Here is a 21,511-nt window from a genome sequence, read left to right as displayed (position 1 = left end):
CCTTATCTTTTTACATCCAGTGAAAAATCCTAGGGCCTTTTTTGACTTGGTGCTTTCTTTCACTACCCATATTTCTAGCTTGACGAAATCCTCTAGGTTTCATTTCTATAACGCCGCAGAAATGTGCTCATTTTTTTAAATTCATTGTACTAAAATTCGTATTACCTCTCGTCTTTTCCAAACTAGACTATTGCTTGACACTGATGGTTGGTCTTCCTTCTCATGGCCTAGTCCCACTTGAGGTCAATTTCTAGTGCTTCCATCCTCCCCGATCTTGTCTATCAGCTTCTTATTTCTCTTAGCTCACCTTGTCCTATCGTATTTTCCATTTCTTAAATATTGTGTGTACATTTTGTACATGGTCAAGCACCCATGTCTTTTCTAGTTACCTTGTACACTTCCTTTCATACTTTATTCTGACTTATTGCTCTTCTGTATCTCGACCAACTTGCGCTCAGTCTAGACTGCAAGCCTTTTCATTGTTGACCCCTAATCATTGGATAGTACTTTCTCTGCATTGAGCTCTTGCCCTCGCCCAACGGCTAGTTTTATGCAAATGAAAGTTGTTTGGAGCAGGCCTAATAAACACTTTATTTTGTTTAGCCGCTTGCCTTTATTGGTTTTCAATTGCAACATGAAGTGCTAGAGATGCAGTAGGTTATAGGCAAGAAGTGCTTTAAAGCAGCCTCTGCAGCAATTGTAGCTTTTTGCAATCAAATGTTTACCTAACGATTGACTTTTATTTGATACAGCTTTTTCTAATACCTCATTCATTTTTATTTCCTTTACACAGGGTTCTTAATTATTGCCGCATTTTCACAGAGCTGTGTGAAACCTTTCTTGAAAAAATTGTTGCTAATCCAAATCAGGGGTTGGGAGACCTACGAACACTGGAATTGCTTTTGATCTGCGCAGGACACCCACAGTATGAGGTAATGTGCTTAACATTTTTTTACAAAAAGCTTTCAGATGTGATTATGTTATGGTGGTTTATTTTTGATGTCAAGGACCTTTTTTGAAAAACAAAAGTTAAGCTCCCACTTAGCCCCCATTTTGAAATTAAGTTTGATTCTCTAGTTTGTATGATATCCTCTTCATCTGATGTAAGACCTTCTAGCTAAGTCCCTAACTCAATTTGCCTTCTATAGAAAGATCAATAATCTAGGTGAGTCTGTGCCCGTAATGGCCCCTGGACAGCTTGGGACTCAAATTCCTTCCCGTTAAATTATAGTAGTTTCTCTGTGCTAAAGAGCGTTTGGCACCAGCCCTATGGAGTTTATGATTTTTTTTTATGTAAAGACCATCACATGTGTGCTACCTATTCATTTCGGAGTCTAGACAGCAGTGTCTCTGGTGGGAAGCTTTTTCAATGTTTTTCCTGAGGTAGGACTTGGAGAAGTCAACCTGGGGCAACAGGGTTGTCTGAACCAGAGTTTGATTTAAGCAATACCTTAATGTAGTAGTGTTAGGGAAAATTCTCAGAAATATGTTAATTCCCTTCTATCTTGGGGACCCCCCAGCTCTTTTTGCTGGACTTTAGGACTCCTCATGTAATTTTAATGTGATATATTCTGTTTCTTTTGGTTCCATGTGTTAAAATCGTGGCAAAAATGTCATCATTTTGACGCTGCAATCCATGTAAGGATGCGGGGGACACCCCCGCAACCTCTGCTCCCCTTAAATGGTGTAATGGGGTACACCTTTAACACCGCAAACCACGGCATTTTTGCCGCCATTTTTTTGTAAAGGCAACATTTTTGACGCTATTTTACCACTGCATACCTTTCTTTTGACTTTGGAGTCTGACAAACTCCGTAGGCATCATCAAAAATTGTGACACACTGCACCTTCAGTGCAGTGGCACAGGGAAGTCTCTTGGATTTCTCAGAGGTCTAAATACCTTCTCTTGGTGAAACTACTGTTTCCAAGAGCAGTGAAATTGACTTTACTTAAATTTTGTAATTTTCTAGACCCAGCCCACACTATCTTACCATAGGGTGCTGGAGGGGTTACTTGGAATCCTTTCTACAATTAATGGCTGGTGGCAGTGGTTTACGTTTTACTACCATTGTGTGTTTTTACCCCATGCTGCGTAAGCAGCCACGGTAAGGCACCCATGGGTGCCCATTTTCGCCAAAATGGCCGCAGTCTTTTTTCGCCATTTGTTGTTGGAAAAGTCCTTCTTGAGATTTACTGTGCGTGACAAAACAGGTTTGGTCACTTTGTTGGTTGCGTCTTTGGTGGGATTCATGGGTGAAGGCCGCCTCTGGCTCCAGTATGTCTGGCAGGGGCAGGAAGTGAGGGAGGAGCCCCAAACTCCTTGTGCTTAATCCCTTTGGTTACAGGAATGCACCCAAAGGTGATTGGCCGGCTGGTAGTCCAGCAAGGATAGCCACTTTGCTGTGTGATTGACAGCTAGGCTGGAATGAATGGGAGAAACCTGCATAAAAGGCAAACCTTTTTGGCTTGGAAGGCAGAGTTGACCACTGGACAAAGGAATACAAAGAAGAACTTGGAAGAGATGCCTGCTGCAACTCCTGGACCGTTGGTTTGCCCGGTGAAGCCCTGCTGCTGTGCTGAAGCTCCAAATTCGCCTAGACTGGAGAAGCCCTGCCAGGATGACTTCTCCCTTTCCTTTGAGTTGGTGGGACCAATCAACTCCAAAGTAAGCCCGTCTGGACATCCTCTCGAAGCTGGTTGTATCTCCACTGCTGCTGGAACTGAAGTGCCAGGGAGAGGAACACCAGATCGTGTGCGTTGCTTTTAAGTCAGACCCGAGCACTAGGAAGATACTCCGGACATCCCTGATGCAGGACTGACCAAGCCTGAGCCTCGTCAACCGAGTGCTGTACCCCAGAAGCAAGGAAAGTCTGAAGTGGTATTCAAGAACCACAGTGTTGCTATTTGCTGTCAGACATGTGGAGCTGAAATGCTGAAGGACCGCTGAATTGAAGTTTTCCCATTGCTGCCGCTGACCTTCACATCACAGAGCAGGAGTCACCAGACGTCCTCCCTCTTGTCCCCACGACTGAGGCTCAGGAACAACAGGATCTGCAGAGCTGTACAGGAACAGAAGCCAGTTGGAACCATTTCTTCTTACCAGAGGTACTGTAAAGTCTAAGAACTTACCGCTTGTTGTGTAGCCTTACTTGCTCTCAGTTGAGACCTGTTTTGGTTACTGTGCAGAGTTGCTAAAGGTTTGCCCTTCACAAGCCTTCCAGCCTGTGGCCCTTCAAGTGTTCTAGTTTTCTTCAAACATTTCTAAAAACATTGCAAAACTTTTGACCTACCTGCAAAGAAGATCCTCCGCTCCCCTTGACATTGTGCAATTAACATTGTCTGACCTGGCTCCCTGAGAGACTCTTCTCACCTTTTGACTGTGTGCTTTATCTTTTCACCAGTAAAGGGTTAAACGTATTTGCCTTTTGAAGGTTTTCAAAAGTACTTGCCTGTTTATGAATGATTTGTTAACCTTAGTTTTATTCCTTTTTTTTTTTTTACACAACCTCAGTATTGCTCTAAATGTACCAATGATAAATCAATGTCCAGTGACCTAGCTATTTAAGTCACCTGAGGGTTAAGGAAGTGTCTGGGTGCCATCCCCAATGGGTATCAACTATTTTAGAGAAACTAAGAGTGTTTTGAAGTGTTTGAATTGTTAGATATATTGCTCCCTTCTGAAGAAGGCTTTGCAACAGACTGAAATAAATTAATAATTGTTTTGTCAAGAAACCTTGTGCAAGTGTTTATTTGAATAACTGCTACTGTGAAACTGTCGCAACATTACTGCTCACATTGACCCCTCTTGAGATAATGCTGGCTGCTCGACCACACTACCAACTTTTATAGTTCAGACTTATATCAATGGTCGGGTCCCTATTGCCACAAGGTCAAGGTTATTGTAGTGCACCCAAAGGGTACTGCATACGATCTTGCCTAACAGATAGTAAGGCTGAGCAGTCAGGTTGAACTAAGGAGTGATCGGTTGTTGTGAACACTTAACTGCATAATTACTTATTTCTGTAAGTTCAAAGATACTCTTATCATACTATGACATATTTAGGTTAAAGGCAATCCACATTCGGTTGCTTGCTATTTTAGGATTGCACATAGATATTGCATATATACTGTAATTACTAAAGTAGGGAAAGGTTGTTAGAACATCAAATATCTAGACCTTACTCTTATATGAGAGCCCAAAATAATTGTGGTACTAGTTTAAGAAGTCCTATATAGTGCGTGTTAGGGCCGTTTTCCTAAATTCCACTTGAGTTAAGACTGCATAAAACTATTACTTGGCATACAGGTCCCCAACCCCTAGAATAATTCTGTACTACCCAAAGGATATTGGTAGAATGGCAGAGCAGCCAGGCTTATCATAGGAGGAAGATGTGAGCTCTAGGTAAGGACACAGAACCCTGTAAATACACTAGTCCAAAGAAACGCTTCCACATAACATGTATTCAAAGATATGCATTTATCATATTTGCACAAGTAAAGGTAGATGCATACTTCACTAGCCAACACACACAGGAATGATTAATACTTTTCAAAGGCCATTGCTTCAATGGTAGTTGCTTGCGGTTACTTTTGTTAGACACAGACACGTCTACCGCGTTATCAGAACAACCGCACACTGGCGTTAAGACAAAGATATATAGTAATTGTATTTAGTTAGCAAAACCACATAAGATGAAGTTTTTTTAGGAAGGAACAAGGTTGGTTAAGCATGGAGCAGCAGGACCTAATGTTCTAGATACACTTTTTGGACAAACTAACGCTTTAAAAGTCCAATCCCTAAATACATGAGTCAGTTCGGAGGGTCACAGACTGGTATGTCTGGGTTAGAGGTAGAGTGGATACCCTGGACACCTTCACACACACACACACACACCCCAGTCACTTTGGAGTGACTTCTTGGTTTCACCCCACAGTACCTGAGGTTAGAAGAAATGCTCATAGCTGCATTCTCCTCTGTGCAACAGTGACGTTCCTGGTCTCCTGATTCCTTGGTCTGCTGACGATAGGAAGGACTCTGCTGTCTAGACCTCCCATTCAAGCTCGAGAGGACCCTTGGCACGGATATCTTCAGGCTCCTTGGTCACTGCGGTTTTGGCACCTTTTTCTCAGGATCAACAGAGGACCGTATTCGCCCGATCAATCCTTTTAGCATCTGAAGCCCTGCACTCTGGTGAGGGTACTTAGATGAGTCGAATCGTGCCTCTGGAGGTCTAACTGGAGCTCACCAAAGTTCTCGACAAATTCTGCGTTTGAAAGATTATGCACTTCAAATGGTCGGAGGTCTCTGGTATTTGCGGTCTGCAGCTCTGGAGAGGAAGGGCACCTCGGGAGGTGGCTACATTTGTAGTTTCTCAGGGCTGGTTGGTCCCACCAGCCAAAGGGAAAGAGTCCTCTTTGGTGCTCCCCTGATTAGAAAATGGGGTCAGGACTGCAGTGGTCATTTCATGGTGATTGGAATGATCTTCAGGCAGCTCTGGTCATCTTCAGTTACTTACGTTCCAGTGCTCGACTTGCCTTTTTACCTCGGGGAATCTTTTTATTCAGCTTTCCAACACACTCATCTGAAAACTCAGCCCTTTTACAGAAAGGGTTGGCTGGTAATCGGGACATCAGCACCCAGTGGGAACTAGTTCCATTCAGGTACTCTGGCAGACAAAGGGCAGCGGAGTGAATAACTCCTCCCTCAATTCCTGCCTGTCCAGACACACTGTAGCCTAGGTGGCGGACACCCAATTGATCCTGCCAAAGGCAAAACTCACACTCACACTCCCCCTCCCAGAATGGTAGAAGATGGGCTAATCAAGAACAACCTGGATAGAAATGGCAAAAAAGGAGCCACCAAGTTAGAACATAAGTGATCCTATTGTGCACAACCAGGACTGTGAATATAGTCTGCTGTAAATAAATAGCACAATAGTTAATAGAACACTGCCACCAGCCATAACTATAGGGTTGTCTGTGATTCCAAAGTCACAGGAGCAGAAATGAGGGATACTAGGTATCCCCGTAGCACTCCGCATAAGGTGGTGTGTCCTAATCTCTCATAGGATAACGTTTTAGGAAGGATAAAAAGTATCCCTCTATCCTTAAGGATGACCCAAGGGTTCCCAGCAACACTGCATCTAGGGTGCTGTATGCTGCATAAGTTAAACAAAGATGCCTTTAAATCGATATGGAGGAAAGCAGACTCCATTGTAGAGATAATGTACAGATAACAAAGTTCTAAAATTCAGAGCAAATTGGCATGAATGAGGCAAAAGAGGCTCCCCTCATTCAGGATAGAAAGAAAAGGGTCCATAAGTCCAACAGAGTGCTGGGGGTCTCACTAGGAGAGGGGATTAAGTATACACACGATAAATCTCCCTTACAGCAGTCTTTAGTTCCAAAAAGTTCAGAATCAAACATGAGTAGCCAAGAAGAGGGTACCCTGATTGGGATTTCAGGACAGAAAATCAGCATGTTATGAGGCCAAAGTAGTCGTTGGAAGGTGATGTAAGTGGCCAAAGTCTAAATTATGCTTGAAGGTAGCACTCCTAAGGTCCAAGAGGACTTAGCCTTAAAGTACTTGTCCTGGCCCCCACCAATCTGTGTTCTGTGCCTTTGGAATTGTCTGTGGATCAACCAGCGGTCTGACCAGCTCTCTCATGGGCTACCTCGCAGCAGTCTCCCTTCATAGTGCATCCTTTTACAAGTTGAAGATCCTCAAAGTTCCAACAAGAGGCCTGATCCTGAATGTTCAGCCTTTTCGCTTCAACAGAAGATATGCGCAGGACCTTATCCTTTGTCCCTGGAAGATCAGATCGCCTGTCGTCGCCTGAGCTTGGTGACTTCTGTTGCAATCATACTCTTAAGTCCCGTCTCTCCATACTCCATGGACGTTCCTTCCAAGGGACGGGAGAAGGAACCTGTGTCACCAGAAAAAAACTTTCCCCTTTAAATTTAGATGCACGCAAGGGTGCTGCCCTGGGAGAATGCACTGCCCTGTCTCCCCCGCCACACCTCAGTCCCCTTTCCACCTCTACAAGAACGGGCCAAATTCACCAGCACTCCTGGTTTTGGCCATGTAATTCCACGCGCGGATACTTCTGTCTTTTTATCATTCAGGTACTGGGTTGTCGGGCGTCGCGCTACTCTCCGGCGCATGTCGACCTCTATAGAGTTCAGCAGGTGTCCATCCTGCGACGGGCTCTTTCCAACTAAAAACCCCCACGCCCTCTGCCTACTTTGCCTTGGCCCAGACCACAGCTGGCAAGCTTGTACTGCGTGCAACGCACTCTCCTCGAAGTCTCTGAAGAATAGGCTGAACCTAAAGGACTTAGTCTATCATCGATCCAAGGACTCCCCCGCACGGGAGGGACCGCTCAGGTACTCATACCAGCACGAGTACCAAGGCTATATCAGCTACAAGCCGACAGGCCGAGGGGGTCAGTAGATCCTCCCGGTGACAGTGCTGAGGGACTAGAAGGTTCCTTTACCAGGTCTTCACACAAGGGGCCATGCCCTAGTACTGGCTATGTCCGAGGAGGCGCCTATATGCAGTTCTAATGGCAGATCTGCCAAAGGGCGAATCGCCTTACAGGCCTCTGCCTGAGGAACAAGGTAGGCCCCTTGATCTACATTCAAGAATCCTGGACGGGGCAGGTCCCAGTGAGCCGAGCAACACGACACAGGCACGTGGAAGGCAGCTCGACAAAATGGCTGCTGTGCCAGACATTCCTGACATCTGCCAGATACCGCACCAAGGCAGGGAGCAGGTGGAGGAATGTGTGTTGGTGGGACTGGTGTCAACCAGGTATGTGACCTACAGCCTACTCTCCATTTGTGCAGGGCAGGTTCCTGCTGCGTCCGTGTGGGCAGGGCACGCAACGGCTCCAGCAGCCGCCTACTACCCCGTCAATATCGCCTACCACTCCGGACTGTGAGGACAGGTTTTTTGAAAGGTTCCTCAGGCTCATGAAATCTCGCCGGATTGGGGTCATCCTCAGGGACGCCATGAGGGATGCGCTCCCGCCAATGGCTCCGGCGCACAGGTCCCAGTTCAGGCGTCCCTGGCCTCTGTGCAGCCTGAGCCGCCTGCTCCAGCCCCCCCAACCGATTGTACAGACGGTTCTGTACCAGCCTCTGCTGCAGCCTCCGGCTCTGGTCTCCACACCACAGCCTTCGGCCCCAGCACCCCTCCACCAGTGCTGGACTTACCGGACCCTCGGGTGGACTTAAGCCTTCCTCAACCTGATGTTGAGCAACCAGCAGAGGTGGTCCTCGCCGAAGTCCTCACGCTGCGCCCCACAGCAAGAAATGGAATCCAGATGCGGAAGGACATGGTCTCCTTGACCAAAAAGGGCTGGCCCAAGCCACACTCGGTCCAGCCAGTCAATTGACACCTGGAAGCAAAGTACAGGCAGATGGAGGGGGAGGATACACTCTTGCTATCGACCCACCCTCAGCCACACTCTTCGGTAATCGCAGCAGCATCACTATACTCTAAGCCGCAGTCGTCCTCAGCCTCTTCCTCTGCTGTGCTGCTATGCAAGGAAAAGATGATTTTGGAAGCGTATGGGACGAAGCTGTGTTCCAACGCGCCGCTGCATTTTTGTCAAGCCAACGCGTATGCCATGCTAGCAGCTGTTAAACAAAGGCTTTGGTGGAAAATTGCGGGTTTTCTCCCAGCGCTTCCGTCGCAGAGCGAATCGCGATTCAAGGTGGGCCTGGCAGAGGCCACGATGGTGGCACAAGACATCATGGACATTGACACCTCTGGCCGGGCCATCTGCATTGCCACGGACACGAGAAGAACAGCCTGGCTCTGTGCTTCTAAATTCAACCCGGATGCCCAGGAATGCATCTTAGACCTTCCATTCAAAGGGGGTGACCTCTTCCACGGATGAGAAGCTGGACAAAAAGAAAAATGGCTCACAAACGGCCAATACTTTATCCATCCTAACAAAGACCACGCCCAAAACGTACACCCATTCACAGCAGCGCAGGGACAAGGGGCGTACATATGGAGGGTTCTACGGCTTCCAAGAGCGGAGGTCCAGCCAGCTTGACCGTTTGCCGACCCAGAATCGGCACAAACAACAAAAAGGGGGAGGGGAAGGGGTTGTGGGAGTGGAGTGAGGGCTTTTTCCAGTCCCCCCTCCTCCGCAACAGCCTCAGAGGGAAAGAAGGCATGACACACCCCTTTGGGTCCATGTGTCTCCAGTAGGGGGCAGGCTTGTTCTCCATGCTAATTTTTGGCGCCAGAATTTCATGCCCCCCTGGATCCTATCCGTAGTGTCCATGGGTTCCTGCCTCCCTATCGCAGCCTCTTCTCCCTCTTCCCTTCCCCTCCCACAAGTTGGGACAGCAACTCTTTTGGCAGAGATCCGGTCGCTCGTCGAGAGCCATGCAGTGGCGGAAGTCCCAGCCTCCCAGCGAGGGTTGGGCTTTTACTCCAGGATTTTCGCCGTTCAGAAAAAGAACCAGGCGGGCCTGAGTTGTGCTGGTCCTTTCCACCCTCAACCTCTCTACCTCTATAAAAATTCACGTTGGTTACGCCAGCCGTGATAGCGGACACATTGTGCAAGGGAGACTGGATGTGCTCCCTGGATCTGAAGGATGCATATTTACACGTCATGATCTGGCAACCTCATTGTTCTCTTCTACATTCAGGATTATGGGCTACCATTTCCAATGCAAGGGGCTTCCTTTCGACCTCAACTCAGCCCCCAGGGTCTTCACCAGGCTGAACACAGTGGCGGCCAGCTTCAGATCACAGGACCACTACATCTACCCGTACCTCGACGACTGGCTCGTCAGGGCAACACCTCCGTAAGCGGTGCACCACACTTCCCACGCTCTTATGAACACACTGCACGAGCTGGGTTTTTCACTCAACCTCAAGAAGTTGCAGCTGCAGGCTACGCCGAGACTGACGTTCTTGGGCCTCATTTGGGACACAGGCTCCGAGATAGTTTTTCCCTCAGAGGATAAGATCAGGGCCATCAGGAGGGCCACAGCGCACTTCCTCAGCAGAGAAGTGACCTCGGCCTGGTGGTACCAACACCTACTGGGTCTCATGGCAGCAGTTCTTTTGGCTGTCCCCCACACGAGACTCTGGATGAGGAGGATACAGCTGCACTGTTCAAGCTCTTGGAACCAGGAGCAAGGCTCCCAGTCAGAGATGATCAACATTCCTCTGTCGTGTCACCCAGACCTCACATGGTGGTCCAGGAACTGCAACCTGCAGACAGGCAACCCTTTCCAGCAACCTACCCCACAGGTCACCTTTACCACGGACTCCTCTCTCGAGGGTTGGGGGGCCACCCTGGACAAACACTGCGTCATGGCACCTGGCCCCTGCAGGAGCAGGTGTACCACATCAATTGGCTGGAACTGAAGGCCATCTGTTTGGTGCTCTTAGCCTTCCTGCCAGTGATGGAGGGCAAGGCCATCCTCATTAAGACAGACAACTCGACCAGCATGTTGTATGTCAATACGCCGGGAGGTACCAGATCCCCTCCCCTCTACTATGCAGGCTGGCAGTCTGCATGTGTGAATGGGCCCTGGAGAACATCTACCTCACGGCCGTCCACCTGCTGGGGGAATCCAACATGGCAGCAGACAGGCTCAGCAGACTGGGAGAGGACAACTAGGAGTGGCAGTTGAATGACCTAGTACTGCGGGAGGTCTTCAGCAAATGGGGTCTCCCCAGGTGGACCTCTTTGCCTCCTTGGACAACAGGAAACGCCAACTGTTTGCCTGTTGGAAGGGACTGGGCCCAGGCTCCCTGGGTGATGCATTCCAGATTTGGTGGGATGGAATGACAGCCCACACCACTGATTCACAGGGTGATATGCAAGATCAAGGAGTCTCGCCACCTCTGCATCATTCAAATAGCCCCAAGGTGGCCAGCCTGCCATGGTTCTCAGAGCTGTTCGGCCTCTCAGAGGCTGCCCATTCGCCTTCCGCTGGGCCCAGCACATCTTCTGGCGCAGCAGGGGCGGGGGGGCTGGGTCATCCACTTCGCTTCACAGAAACTAGCCCTCACAGCGTCGTTCCTGAGCAGGTTACGCTAGATCACATTAGCCTTTCCCAGGCTAATTTGGAGATCATACAGTGCACCAGGAGCAAACCTACCAGGGCCCAGTATAGGAGCAAGTGGGCCAGGTTCTGCCACTGGGCAGACTCTAAGGATATCAACCCCCTTGCATGTACCTTGGATGATGTGCTCTCCTTCTTGGCTCACCTTGCCCATTCAGGCGTGCAGGTGGTCACTTGCAGAACTTTGTTGGCAGCCATTGGGGCCTACAGAAATTCAGAGGAGGAGGTCTTTTCCTCTTCCAGCCCGATTGTCAAACATCTGACGGGACTCGTCAGGCTCTACCCGCCCATCAAGAGGCCACACCCTGTGTGGGACCTTAACATAGTTCTGGGTGCCCTGGCGCACAAACAATTTGAACCAATGGTGTCCGGACATCAGGCTTGTCACCATTAAGATGGCCTTGCTAGTTGGTCTTACCTTGGCTCGCAGAGTCAGCGAAATCCAGGTGCTAGTCGCCACAGAGCCCTATACGAAGTTTCACAAGGATAAAGTAGTCCTAAGGATGCACCCAGCATTCCCGCCTAACTTGCCTTCCACGTTTCATCTGAACGAAGAAATAGTGCTCTGTATGTTTTTTGCTGAGCCCAAAGACGAGGCACAGAGTTCTGCACAGCCTAGACATCAGGCGTGCCCTAAAATTCTACTTCGACAGGACCAAGGGCTTCCGCAAGTCGGACGCACTTTTTCTCGTCCCCTTCAGCATATCAAGACCAGGGTATCGGGCCTCCAATGCCGCCATAGCCCCTTGGATGGTCTCTGCCATCAAGAAAGCTTACGAGGGACAGCATAAACCACTGCCGGCCAACATGTACGTCCACGCGAACAGCGCCAAGGCAACGGCCATCACATTCCAGTGACATGTCCCCTAGTAAGTCGTAAGCAGGACGAACACATGGGCCACCCCTTCGGCTTTCTACAAGCACTACTGTTTGGATGCCGGCTCTAGATCAGATGCTGCTTTCGGACAGGCAGTCCTTAAAAACCTGTTTGCGTCAGGAGGATCTCCTCTCCACCCTGGGGCTACACTCAGTTGTAATCGCCCATGCAGTATGGAGGAAAGGGGACGGGACGTAAGAAGAATTCTGATGTTTGTTAATCTGCTTAGAATCAGATGCTGAGCATAGTCCGACATCCAGTGGTCACTGCGGAGTATTGCATTTTGTTTTTTGTAGTCGAAAAGGGGACGTCAACAAGGCGTGTCTGCAACACTATCCCTATAGTGACGTGCAGTGTATCCACAATTCCTCACGCGTCGAGGCTCCTCAGATTGTTTTTTTCCGCCCAGATGTTGGTCGCCTTTACGCGCAGCTCCTCGAGAGACATTGCAAAAACATTATTCGACCTTTGGTCGTTATTCACTTATAAATATATTATTACTTTTACATCCCTCCTTCGGCGTCGTGGCTGCGAAGCTGTTCATCGCCGATCAAGATCTCTGACGGAGGAGGTTGTTCGGCGTTCGCCGTGGCCTGGCCTCGACGGCCAAATAGAGTAGGGAGAGTGGGGTTGGGGACATTTGTTTCTCTTTGAGAATGCCATGCCTTTTCCCCCTCCCTTTCCTTCGGGGATGTTGTCACATGCAATCGGTTCCTCCGCTATGGTGAGGACACCCTTTAGGTTTTGCCCGCGTTGCAAGGGCAAGTTTACCTGGAAAGACTAGCATAAACGGTGTCACCGTTGCTTGCCCCTCGACCACAAAGAAGACGGCTGTGCGGCCTGTCGGCTTCTTAAACCGAAGACTTTAAAAGACGGCAGGGTCAAAAGGTGGGCAGCCTACGCCATGTCTAGGTCTGATTCCTCACCCGCTGCCGCCGAAAGTGACGAGGAATGTGATATCCCGACGTCCGTTTCGGAAGTCGTAGACCTCTCTAAGGAGCGTTCACGCTCCTCGTAGTCTGTCCCAACACCCCGGCGACACTGACGCACACAAACACTCCCATAAACACACGACCCACGGCTCTTCCTTGTCGAAGAGAGCATTAGTGCCAACGGAGACGCAGGTCCTACCGGCGGCCTCCTCAGACTGTAAGAGTCTTAAGCCCCCCTCGCAAACGCGACCAGCGACTGGGCTACCCCCAGATAAGGGCGCTATCACTAAACCGCCAGACGATGCGCTCCGTCAGAGCGCCCGTCGGTTTAGAGCAATCGACACCTGTAACGTCGATGCCGGAGGTACCCTCAACAGTTTAGTTGTCGAGAGCCTGGTGCGAATTATTTCCACCGATAGCCAGAGACGGACGGCGAAAGAAACGTCCATCACCGCTCACAAGGCCTGGGAGACGCCGAAAAGGTCAGAAGGAAGGCAGGAACTGCCCCCTCCGTTGGGAGGAACTCCTAGCCTACCAGAACGCTTTTCAGAAGGCGAGGGGAACCTTTCTTCAACGTTATGGGATAGGCTGAAGCGTTTTCAAACGGAATGCCCTCCTTTCCCCCCCGAACAAACCCCCCCCCCCCCCCCCCCCCACCGCTCTGGGGTACCTCATGAAACCCTAGCGACTCCCATTTTGTATGGACAAAATGGAGAGGTTTATGGAGACTCGGAACCTCCCAACACCCAAGAGATCAAGATAGGGACCTCAGGAGGATCCCAGGGCCAAGTACCCTAGGCTGTTTGATTTACCCCCCTGCCCCCCCAGAGGATGTAGATTTATGACCTCACTGGGGAGGACCCCCACTTTCAGGAGGATGAATTCTTAGGCAATGAAGAGGAACAAAACCCAGAGGAGGAAGATTTTGAAGATAACCCAGATATGGGTGATGGGGCTTCGGAGAAGAGCCAGAAGAAGGCGCTTCACAGCCCTGGCAGTCCCCATCAGCGTTTTCAGACCCGGACGCCCTGAACCTGTCGCCACCCAAGGACTCACCTATTAGGAATACGTCACCTATAGACGATCAACCTACCTTTAATGCACTACTACGCAAGGCAGCAGCGTATTTCGAAATCGAGACCGGGGAAATTTCTCCTGACATAGACTTGTAGAAAAGATCATTAAGGAGAAACCCCCTGTCAGCCAAAACATTCCCCTTCTCGCCTCAGTAAAGAGACAAATTATTCCTTCACTATCTACACCCGCGTTGATCAGAGGGGTCAACCCGAGGATAGAAACACTTATTTCTTCCCCATCGGACCCGTTATACATCAGGGGCCACTCTGTACCAGACTCCTTAGTGGTGACAAATGCAAGGAAAAGAGCAGGGGTCCCGCTGTCAACTAGCGAGGCCAGATGAAGAGGGTAAAAAATGGTATGCCCTAGGAAAGAGAATTACAGCCTCAGCTGCCTTTTCCGCAATAATTGCCAACAACTCTTTGCTGGCAAGTTACGCAGATGCACAATGGAGCAAACTACGTAAGAACATCGAGGAGGTAACGTAACCCCTACCTACTCAGCTTCTAGCCACGGTGACTGAAGGGACCCTAGTCAACCAAAGCATCATTAAAAACACTCTGGATGCTGCAGAAACGGCTGGCCGTTCCCTAGTCCAAGGAATCCTCCTCAAACCCCATGTATGGCTACGTAATTCAGGCTTTAAACGTGAAACACAAGCATCTCTAATTAACAAACTTATAGAAGATGCCAACCTCTTTGGTAAGGCGGTGGATGAGGCACTAGCGACCGCAAAGAAGTAATTTGACACCATCAAAACCCTAGACCACATTTCAAGGCCTCCCAACAAACGTGGTTATGGCAACAAACGCTTTTTTCGAGGCCAACACCAGCAGCGACAGCAGCAGCAATACTCTGCAGGTAACTGGTCCTCTAACCAAGGCACCAGTGGACAATACAACCAAAGAGGACAATGTTGTGGCAAGGGAAGAGGTCGGGGTCCTACCCCTAGAGGTTCCCAAGCCACCAACACCAAATGACTCAAAGATTCGGGTCCCCTCCCATGCATCGCCGGTCGGGGGCCGGTTAACATCCTTTCTTCCAACATGCGAGGGTATAACATCAGACCGCTGGGTACTATCAACCAAAGCCCGCAGTTACTGTATAGAATATAGAACACATGTCACCAGAACACCTCGCCATCCTTCTTCAAGAAGTGGACCAACTACTAGAAAAAGAAGCTATAGAGGTCGTGCCTCTATCACAGGTAACGGAAGGTATTTATTCAGTGTACTTCCTTGTACCCAAAAAGGACTTAACCATGCGCCCTTTACTAGATCTGCGCCCAGCGAACAAATTTGTCAAACCTCAAAAGTTTTGTATGGTGACTCTAGAGGAGGTAATCCCCCTGCTTTCACAGGGAGATTACATGGCGACACTGGACATGAAAGATGCATACTTTCATATTTTAATGTTGCCAGCGCACAGGAAATACCTCATGTTTATGATAGAGGGCAAACGCTACCAGTTCAGAGTGCTACCCTTCGGCATAGCATCAGCGCAGAGAGTATTCACGAAGGTACTGGCAGTGGCAGCGGCCCACCTGCGCAGGTTGTCCATCCCAGTATACCCTTACCTCGACGATTGGCTCATAACGGGGGATTCTTCCGAAACATGCTTCTCAAATACCCAAAAGACTGTTGACCTTTTGTTTCAACTAGGCTTCTCCATCAACGAGAAGAAGTCCAGTTTAGACCCCAGCCAGATCAAACAATTCCTAGGGGCTCTAATTCGAACTAAGGATGGCCTCGTCTTCCCCCTCCAACGAGAGGGTCCAAAACATGCAGTTTCAGATCCCTCAATATGTGGCCGGTCGAGAGGTGACGGTACGCAAAGCAATGCGCTTACTAGGAATGATGGCGTCATGTATTTATTTGGGACCTCACGCGCGCCTGCGCATGCGCCCAATGCAAGAGTGGTTCAACAGCCAGTGGTGTCAGGCCAGCGGACAATGGGACGATCTAGTGGTGGTCTCGCAGGCCTTGGTTCTCTCGCTACGGTGGTGGTCGAAGGAAAACCTGGAAATAGGGACACCATTTGTCACCCCCGCAGTGGAAGCCACTCTAACCACAGACTCATCCCTCACAGGATGGGGGGGGCTCACCTATCCCATCAGACTGCTCACAGAGTTTGGACTCTGAGCATAGCATCCAAGCACAAATACTTACTGGAGCTACTAGCTGTGTTCAAGGCACTGAAAGCCTTCCAGGCTCGCCTACAAGGGAAGACGGTGATGGTCCTCACGGACAGCACCACAGCCATGTACTACCTCAACAAGCAAGGGGGCACTCGCTCTCCAGGACTGTCCAAGCTGTCCCAGAACATCTGGAAGCGGGCTCTCAAACATGTTCCTACTGTCACAACATGTACCAGGGGAACTCAATTTGCTAGCAGACGAACTCAGCAGAGACTTCCCTCTGCCCTCAGAGTATGAATGGCGGTTACACGAAGACATCGTCTTCGTCTTCACTCAATGGGGATTCCCAGAAATAGATCTGTTCGCAACTCTGGAGAACTCCCAATGCCAAGATTATACCTCCAGGTACCCCCTGAACCAATCCCAGGGAAATGGTCTATCGATACCATGGTCAGGGAAATTTGTTTACGCTCCTCCGACGACCAAACACCCCACCCCAACCCCCCCCCCCACCCCAACTCCCCTTCTCAACAAGATAGTGCACAAGATGCACCGGGAACAAGTTAACATGATACTGGTGGCCCCTATGTGGGCCAGACAGCCTTGGTTCGCTCACTTGATGGAGATGTCCCGATCTCCTCCGGTGAAACTTCCCTGCCCGTACAACATTTTGTCACAGGACAAGGGCAGGACACTACATCCATGCCCTCAGACCATGAACTTAGCAGCCTGGCTCCTGAGATCATAGAATTTGGACATTTACAACTCCCGCAGAGATGCATGGACATTCTCAGGGAGGCTAGAAAGCCTAACACTCGTCACTGTTATTCTAGCAAATGGAAAAGATTTGTCTGGTGTAGGGAAAGGAGCATCAACCCAGTTGACTGCTCTCCCACACAAATTGTTCTGTACCTGACTCACCTGCTAAACTCAGGCTTGGTGTTTAACTCTATTAAAGTCCGTTTAGCTGCACTTTCCGCTTGCACCACTTCCCAACTTAGTGTCATGGTGGAAAGTCCCAGTTATTAAAGCCTTCATGGAAGGAGTGAGATGGGGCTTCAGGCTTCAAGGGTGAAGGTAAGGAGATGGTGGTCAGACCACGGTTGGGGTTAAATGGCGGTGGAGGCCACGCAGTTGTGGTCTGCAATCCAGTCAAGGGTTCTCATTTTGTTGTGGGTGGGCGTAGACACTCTGGGTGAAGCCTTATTATGACAGGGTATTGTCAATGAGGGTAGCTTTGGGGTCTTTAAGGCCTAAGTTAAAATCTCCTAACATGAGACTCTGGGAGGTATTTTTTAGGTTATTAGTAAGGATGGTAGTAAGGTGTTCCTCGAAAGAGCCTAATGGCCCAAGAGGTCTGTAGAATAAGTGGAAAGTGATAGTTTGGGAATTGGCAGTTTAGCTGTAAGTGCTTTGCAAGATGTTTGAAGTGTCAAGTCTAATATTGAGGTGTGCTTTGGCAATTATGGCGAGACCTCCGCCTCTGGATTCTAATCTGTCCACTCGGATGATGGTATAGTCATCAGGGATAGCTAACGAGAGAGCTGGGCCAGCGGCTGCATGGAGCCAGGACTCGGTGATGGCTAGAAAGTCTAGTTTTTCTTCAAGGATGAAGTCTGCTATATCTGAGGCACGTGCTACTACAGATTGCACATTGATTAGGGCGTCTCTAATGGGCGCGGGTGATAGATTTATTGCGGGTAGGTATGGCATCTGTTTTGTGAGACTCATACTTGGTTGTAGTATTCGTAAGGTGGGGTCCGGTTAGTCAGTTTAGACTGGGTGGAGTCCCTGGCACGAGGTTCATATAATTTGGGAAGTCTGGCTCGTAGTCTGACATTTCTGGAGGTTGGACTACATGGGGTGGATAGGTGGGGCAAAGTGGGTGTGATGGTGAGTGTAGTCGGTAGCGGATGGGCATAGGACATGATGGAAGGAGGAATGGTGCTTGTGGAGGCAGAGCTAAAGGTGGGGCTTGAATGGCTAGATGAGTGGATAAGGTTGAGAATTACTCTCAGCAGTGCTGAGAAGATGCCTGGTAGGTGTAGTGAAATGCAGCGATACAGGCAGATAGAGGCTAAATACAGCAATCAAATGGCAGGGCTAATAGAGGCTAAATGCAACAAATCAAATGTCTGGGCAAATGGAGGCTAAATACAGCAATCAAATGGGAGGGCTAATAGAGGCTAAATGCAACAATCAAATGGCAGGGCAAATAGTGGCTAAATGCAGCAATCAAATGGCAGGGCAAATAGAGGCTGAATGCAACAATCAAATGGCCATCCGAGGTGGATTGCAGTAAGACCTGCAAAACTGCCTCCTCATTGTGCTTTGGCAGAGGCCCTCGTCCCGTCCGCCACCCGCATTGAGCAGGCTCTGGCTTCTCCCGGAGGGGAGGTGCCGTCAGAGCAGACTGCTGTTGGGACGGGGCAGTGAGCTGTGGTGTCGTGAGGGGGCAGAGCCACAGGGGGAAAAACACTGGGAAACGGCCTTGTGTTCTTTCTCCAAGCGAAGAAGCCTCCACCATCATTTTTGAGGCCAACAAACCAAGAAACTTGGGTATTAACCCTAGAGCTACAGTGGCTCAGATCCATAGACCCTCATCACCTGCAAAACCGCTACTATTAGTGACTGCCAACATTCATGAAACGGACGAGCCAGCAAAAAAAAAATTGGAACCATCCTCAGACTTTGAAATGGCGCAAAACATGATGGAGGAAGTAGAAAAATGTCATTACCCCCCCGAATCAGATCAAGTGCCACTTAGTACTAATGCCAGAAAAAGACAAAGGCTGATGGAAAGTTTGGCAGATGGCTCAAATAAAACTCGAGAACAGCAGCCCAAGCTACGAAAAAAAAACAATTGCCACCCCGGGGCAGTAAAAACAGACGAAAAAGACATTAATAAAGATCCTTTGACGAACTTTTTCAAAACGTGTCTTCATATTAGAGACGATAAGAGACATCATCATTCAGAAATTTCTGACCTGGATATCCTAGAAGCACTCAACAAATGCATTCCTTTTGCCAAACAGCGTCAAATAGAATGTGCTCCAACCCAGACACTACTCGATAAGAGCATAGAAGGGCCAACACCAAACTCACAAAACTTGCAAGAAAAAGTAATGATTCATGACCAGACTGCACCACCGGGGAAGAACCAAGTGCAAGAGCCTCCACCCCAACGAACTTGCGAAAATGAAGAACAGCTGCGAAATAATTGATGCACCGATCGATACCGGCCCCCTCCCCAACACCGACATGGCTTCGGTGATCCCTGGCAGGAATGAACATCAGAGGGACAAAAGGCAGTCTTCAAATCGGAACGCAAGCCAAATAAAATAAAATGAAACTCCGCTTCCATTATTTGCCCAAGCAAAAGCGACAAGGAGATACTAGTTGGACATGTGCGGCCCAAACCCAAATCGTTCACCATTCATGGTCCACGACCCAGAGTCGCCGCCTAGAAGACTGTCGTCAAACCTATACCCAAAAGCCCATCCGATTTAATACAACAGACTCACATAAACCGGACTTACACTCTATCATGTCGGCAATGACAATAGCCTAAGCACCCTTCACTAAACTTAACGAAGCAGTAGCAGATACTTTAAAAGACCACACTTCCATACAAACAATGACCTACAGTAAATGTATCTTTCTAGAAGCTTACGCCATGGCTTTAGAAAGTAAAACCAAACACCTAACTGCAACAGAGTACCTTTTTGCATCAACTCCATCTTGCACTGACGTCGGTATGCAAACCACAACATGGACCGACTTAACGGTCATCGACCAAAATGCCCGAAGTGAGATACCTATCACAACAAAAACATTGTGTCCGACCATGGCAAAAAGCTCCAGTGACCATTTGACCTCCCCACAAAGCATAGAGAGGGGCAGTGAAAATCTTCCATCCTCCACTTCCTCAGAAAGGCTCAAACCTTTCAACTCAGAGAAAATTGCCGAACCGCAAAGTAACATTAGCAAGCACTCGACTACAAAGTCTAGTACCAATAAGAGTCAGACGATGTAATCAATTTTCCAAGTCCAAGGGAGCAAAACAAAAGCGGTAGGCAAAACCTAGCGGGGCCACGACGTATAACAAAAAAGAGAATCCATGTGAAAACTCAAATTTAGTCTTGTTCAAACGAACGACTAAGAAAAACAATAATGATCGGAATTCCCCCCTCCCCCCCCCCCTGTACAGTAGACCAATTTCTGAACACCAATGCTCTAATGAACCTTAGTATACATATGACAGAGCCTACGACCCATGAGATGAGGGAAGAAGGAACATCAAATCTGGCACAGAACAACCCATTTAGGGCAGCAACGGGGAAACAAGACTAATTCAGTGACCATATAGCGAGCACAAGCTCTGTAAACAAGCCAGCAACAACCCATTTGATAAGGTAAAGGGGAAAGATGATTAACTTAGTGCTATCACAAGCGAGACAAACAAGTCTACAAACACTACCACAAGTTCAGTTAAGAATCCAAATAAACCCCGGGCTGAGTTCCCGTCCCTCCCCCACTTTAGTGGAAAGGTGGGGGCCTTGTCTGGGCTTCCACCGGCAGCACAGAGGGCCCTGCATTACCTGCATCCCGGGCCACCGGATACCACGAGATCCAGTCCAGTGAGTGCTGGCGGATCCACACGGCCTGCCCCCCCACCTCTTGGGGTGCCCAGGCCCTTAACCCCATCTGCTCAGCCTAGCACCGCCAGCCAGCTCTGCGCCCTCCAGACGTCGAAGCGGAGGCCCTGTCCCTCCCTTGCCTCAGTTAAAAAGCAGGAGCCCTGACCCGACCGCCACCATCAACGCAGTGGCCCCTGATCACCACCTCGCACTATCTGCACCCCGGGCCTCCGGATGCCGGCGTGGACCTGAGGACAGGCGGAGGAGCCTTTGTCCCACGCTCAAGCTCACCCCCCAATCTGAGGATAAAGTTTCCCCCAACTCCCCTATCTCCTGGGGCGCCCCGGCCCACCTCGTCACCCAAGGCTTGCCCTCCACCCTCGTGAGTACCACGCCAGTAGTCTCCGGATCCCATAGTGGCCTCCCCGTCTCACCTGCAGCCACAATGTCCAAGTAAACAAAAGCTAGCAAGCACGGGGACATAGCCATCATGCTTGCAGCCGCAGATAAAGGAAAGAAATCTGACCTCTCCGGCCCCACAGCACAGGTCCACCAGGTAGAGGGTGACAGACCCCCCCCCCCCCCCCCCCCCGGGCCACCAGGATGGATCTACTAGCTTTCATGGCGGATATCAAAGCTGAATTTAGATCCTGCATGACAGAACTCTCCTCCAAACTGGATCAAACCGACCACAGAGTAACCTAGGTGGAATAGAGGCTGGGGGAGGTTGAAGACCGTTCCCAAG

At 49.4% G+C, this 21,511-nt stretch overlaps 1 protein-coding gene across 3 annotated transcripts in view; it reads left to right on the top strand.

The window, feature by feature from the left end:
• TNPO3 (transportin 3) overlaps nt 1-21,511 on the top strand; it is a 1,153,743-nt gene that overhangs the window by 363,230 nt on the left and 769,002 nt on the right. For all 3 annotated transcript variants that reach the window (XM_069629554.1, XM_069629553.1, XM_069629552.1), the window contains exon 7: nt 794-932. In XM_069629554.1, coding sequence (XP_069485655.1) covers nt 794-932 — 139 coding nt within the window. The remainder of the gene's footprint in view (nt 1-793; nt 933-21,511) is intronic.

The sequence above is a fragment of the Ambystoma mexicanum genome, chromosome 12 (genome assembly GCF_040938575.1).
Source record: "Ambystoma mexicanum isolate Mex_15411 chromosome 12, UKY_AmexF1_1, whole genome shotgun sequence".
Taxonomy (NCBI): Eukaryota; Metazoa; Chordata; class Amphibia; order Caudata; family Ambystomatidae; genus Ambystoma; species Ambystoma mexicanum.
Note: the sequence above shows the minus strand (reverse complement) of the source record. Positions and strands in the feature narration are given on the sequence as shown.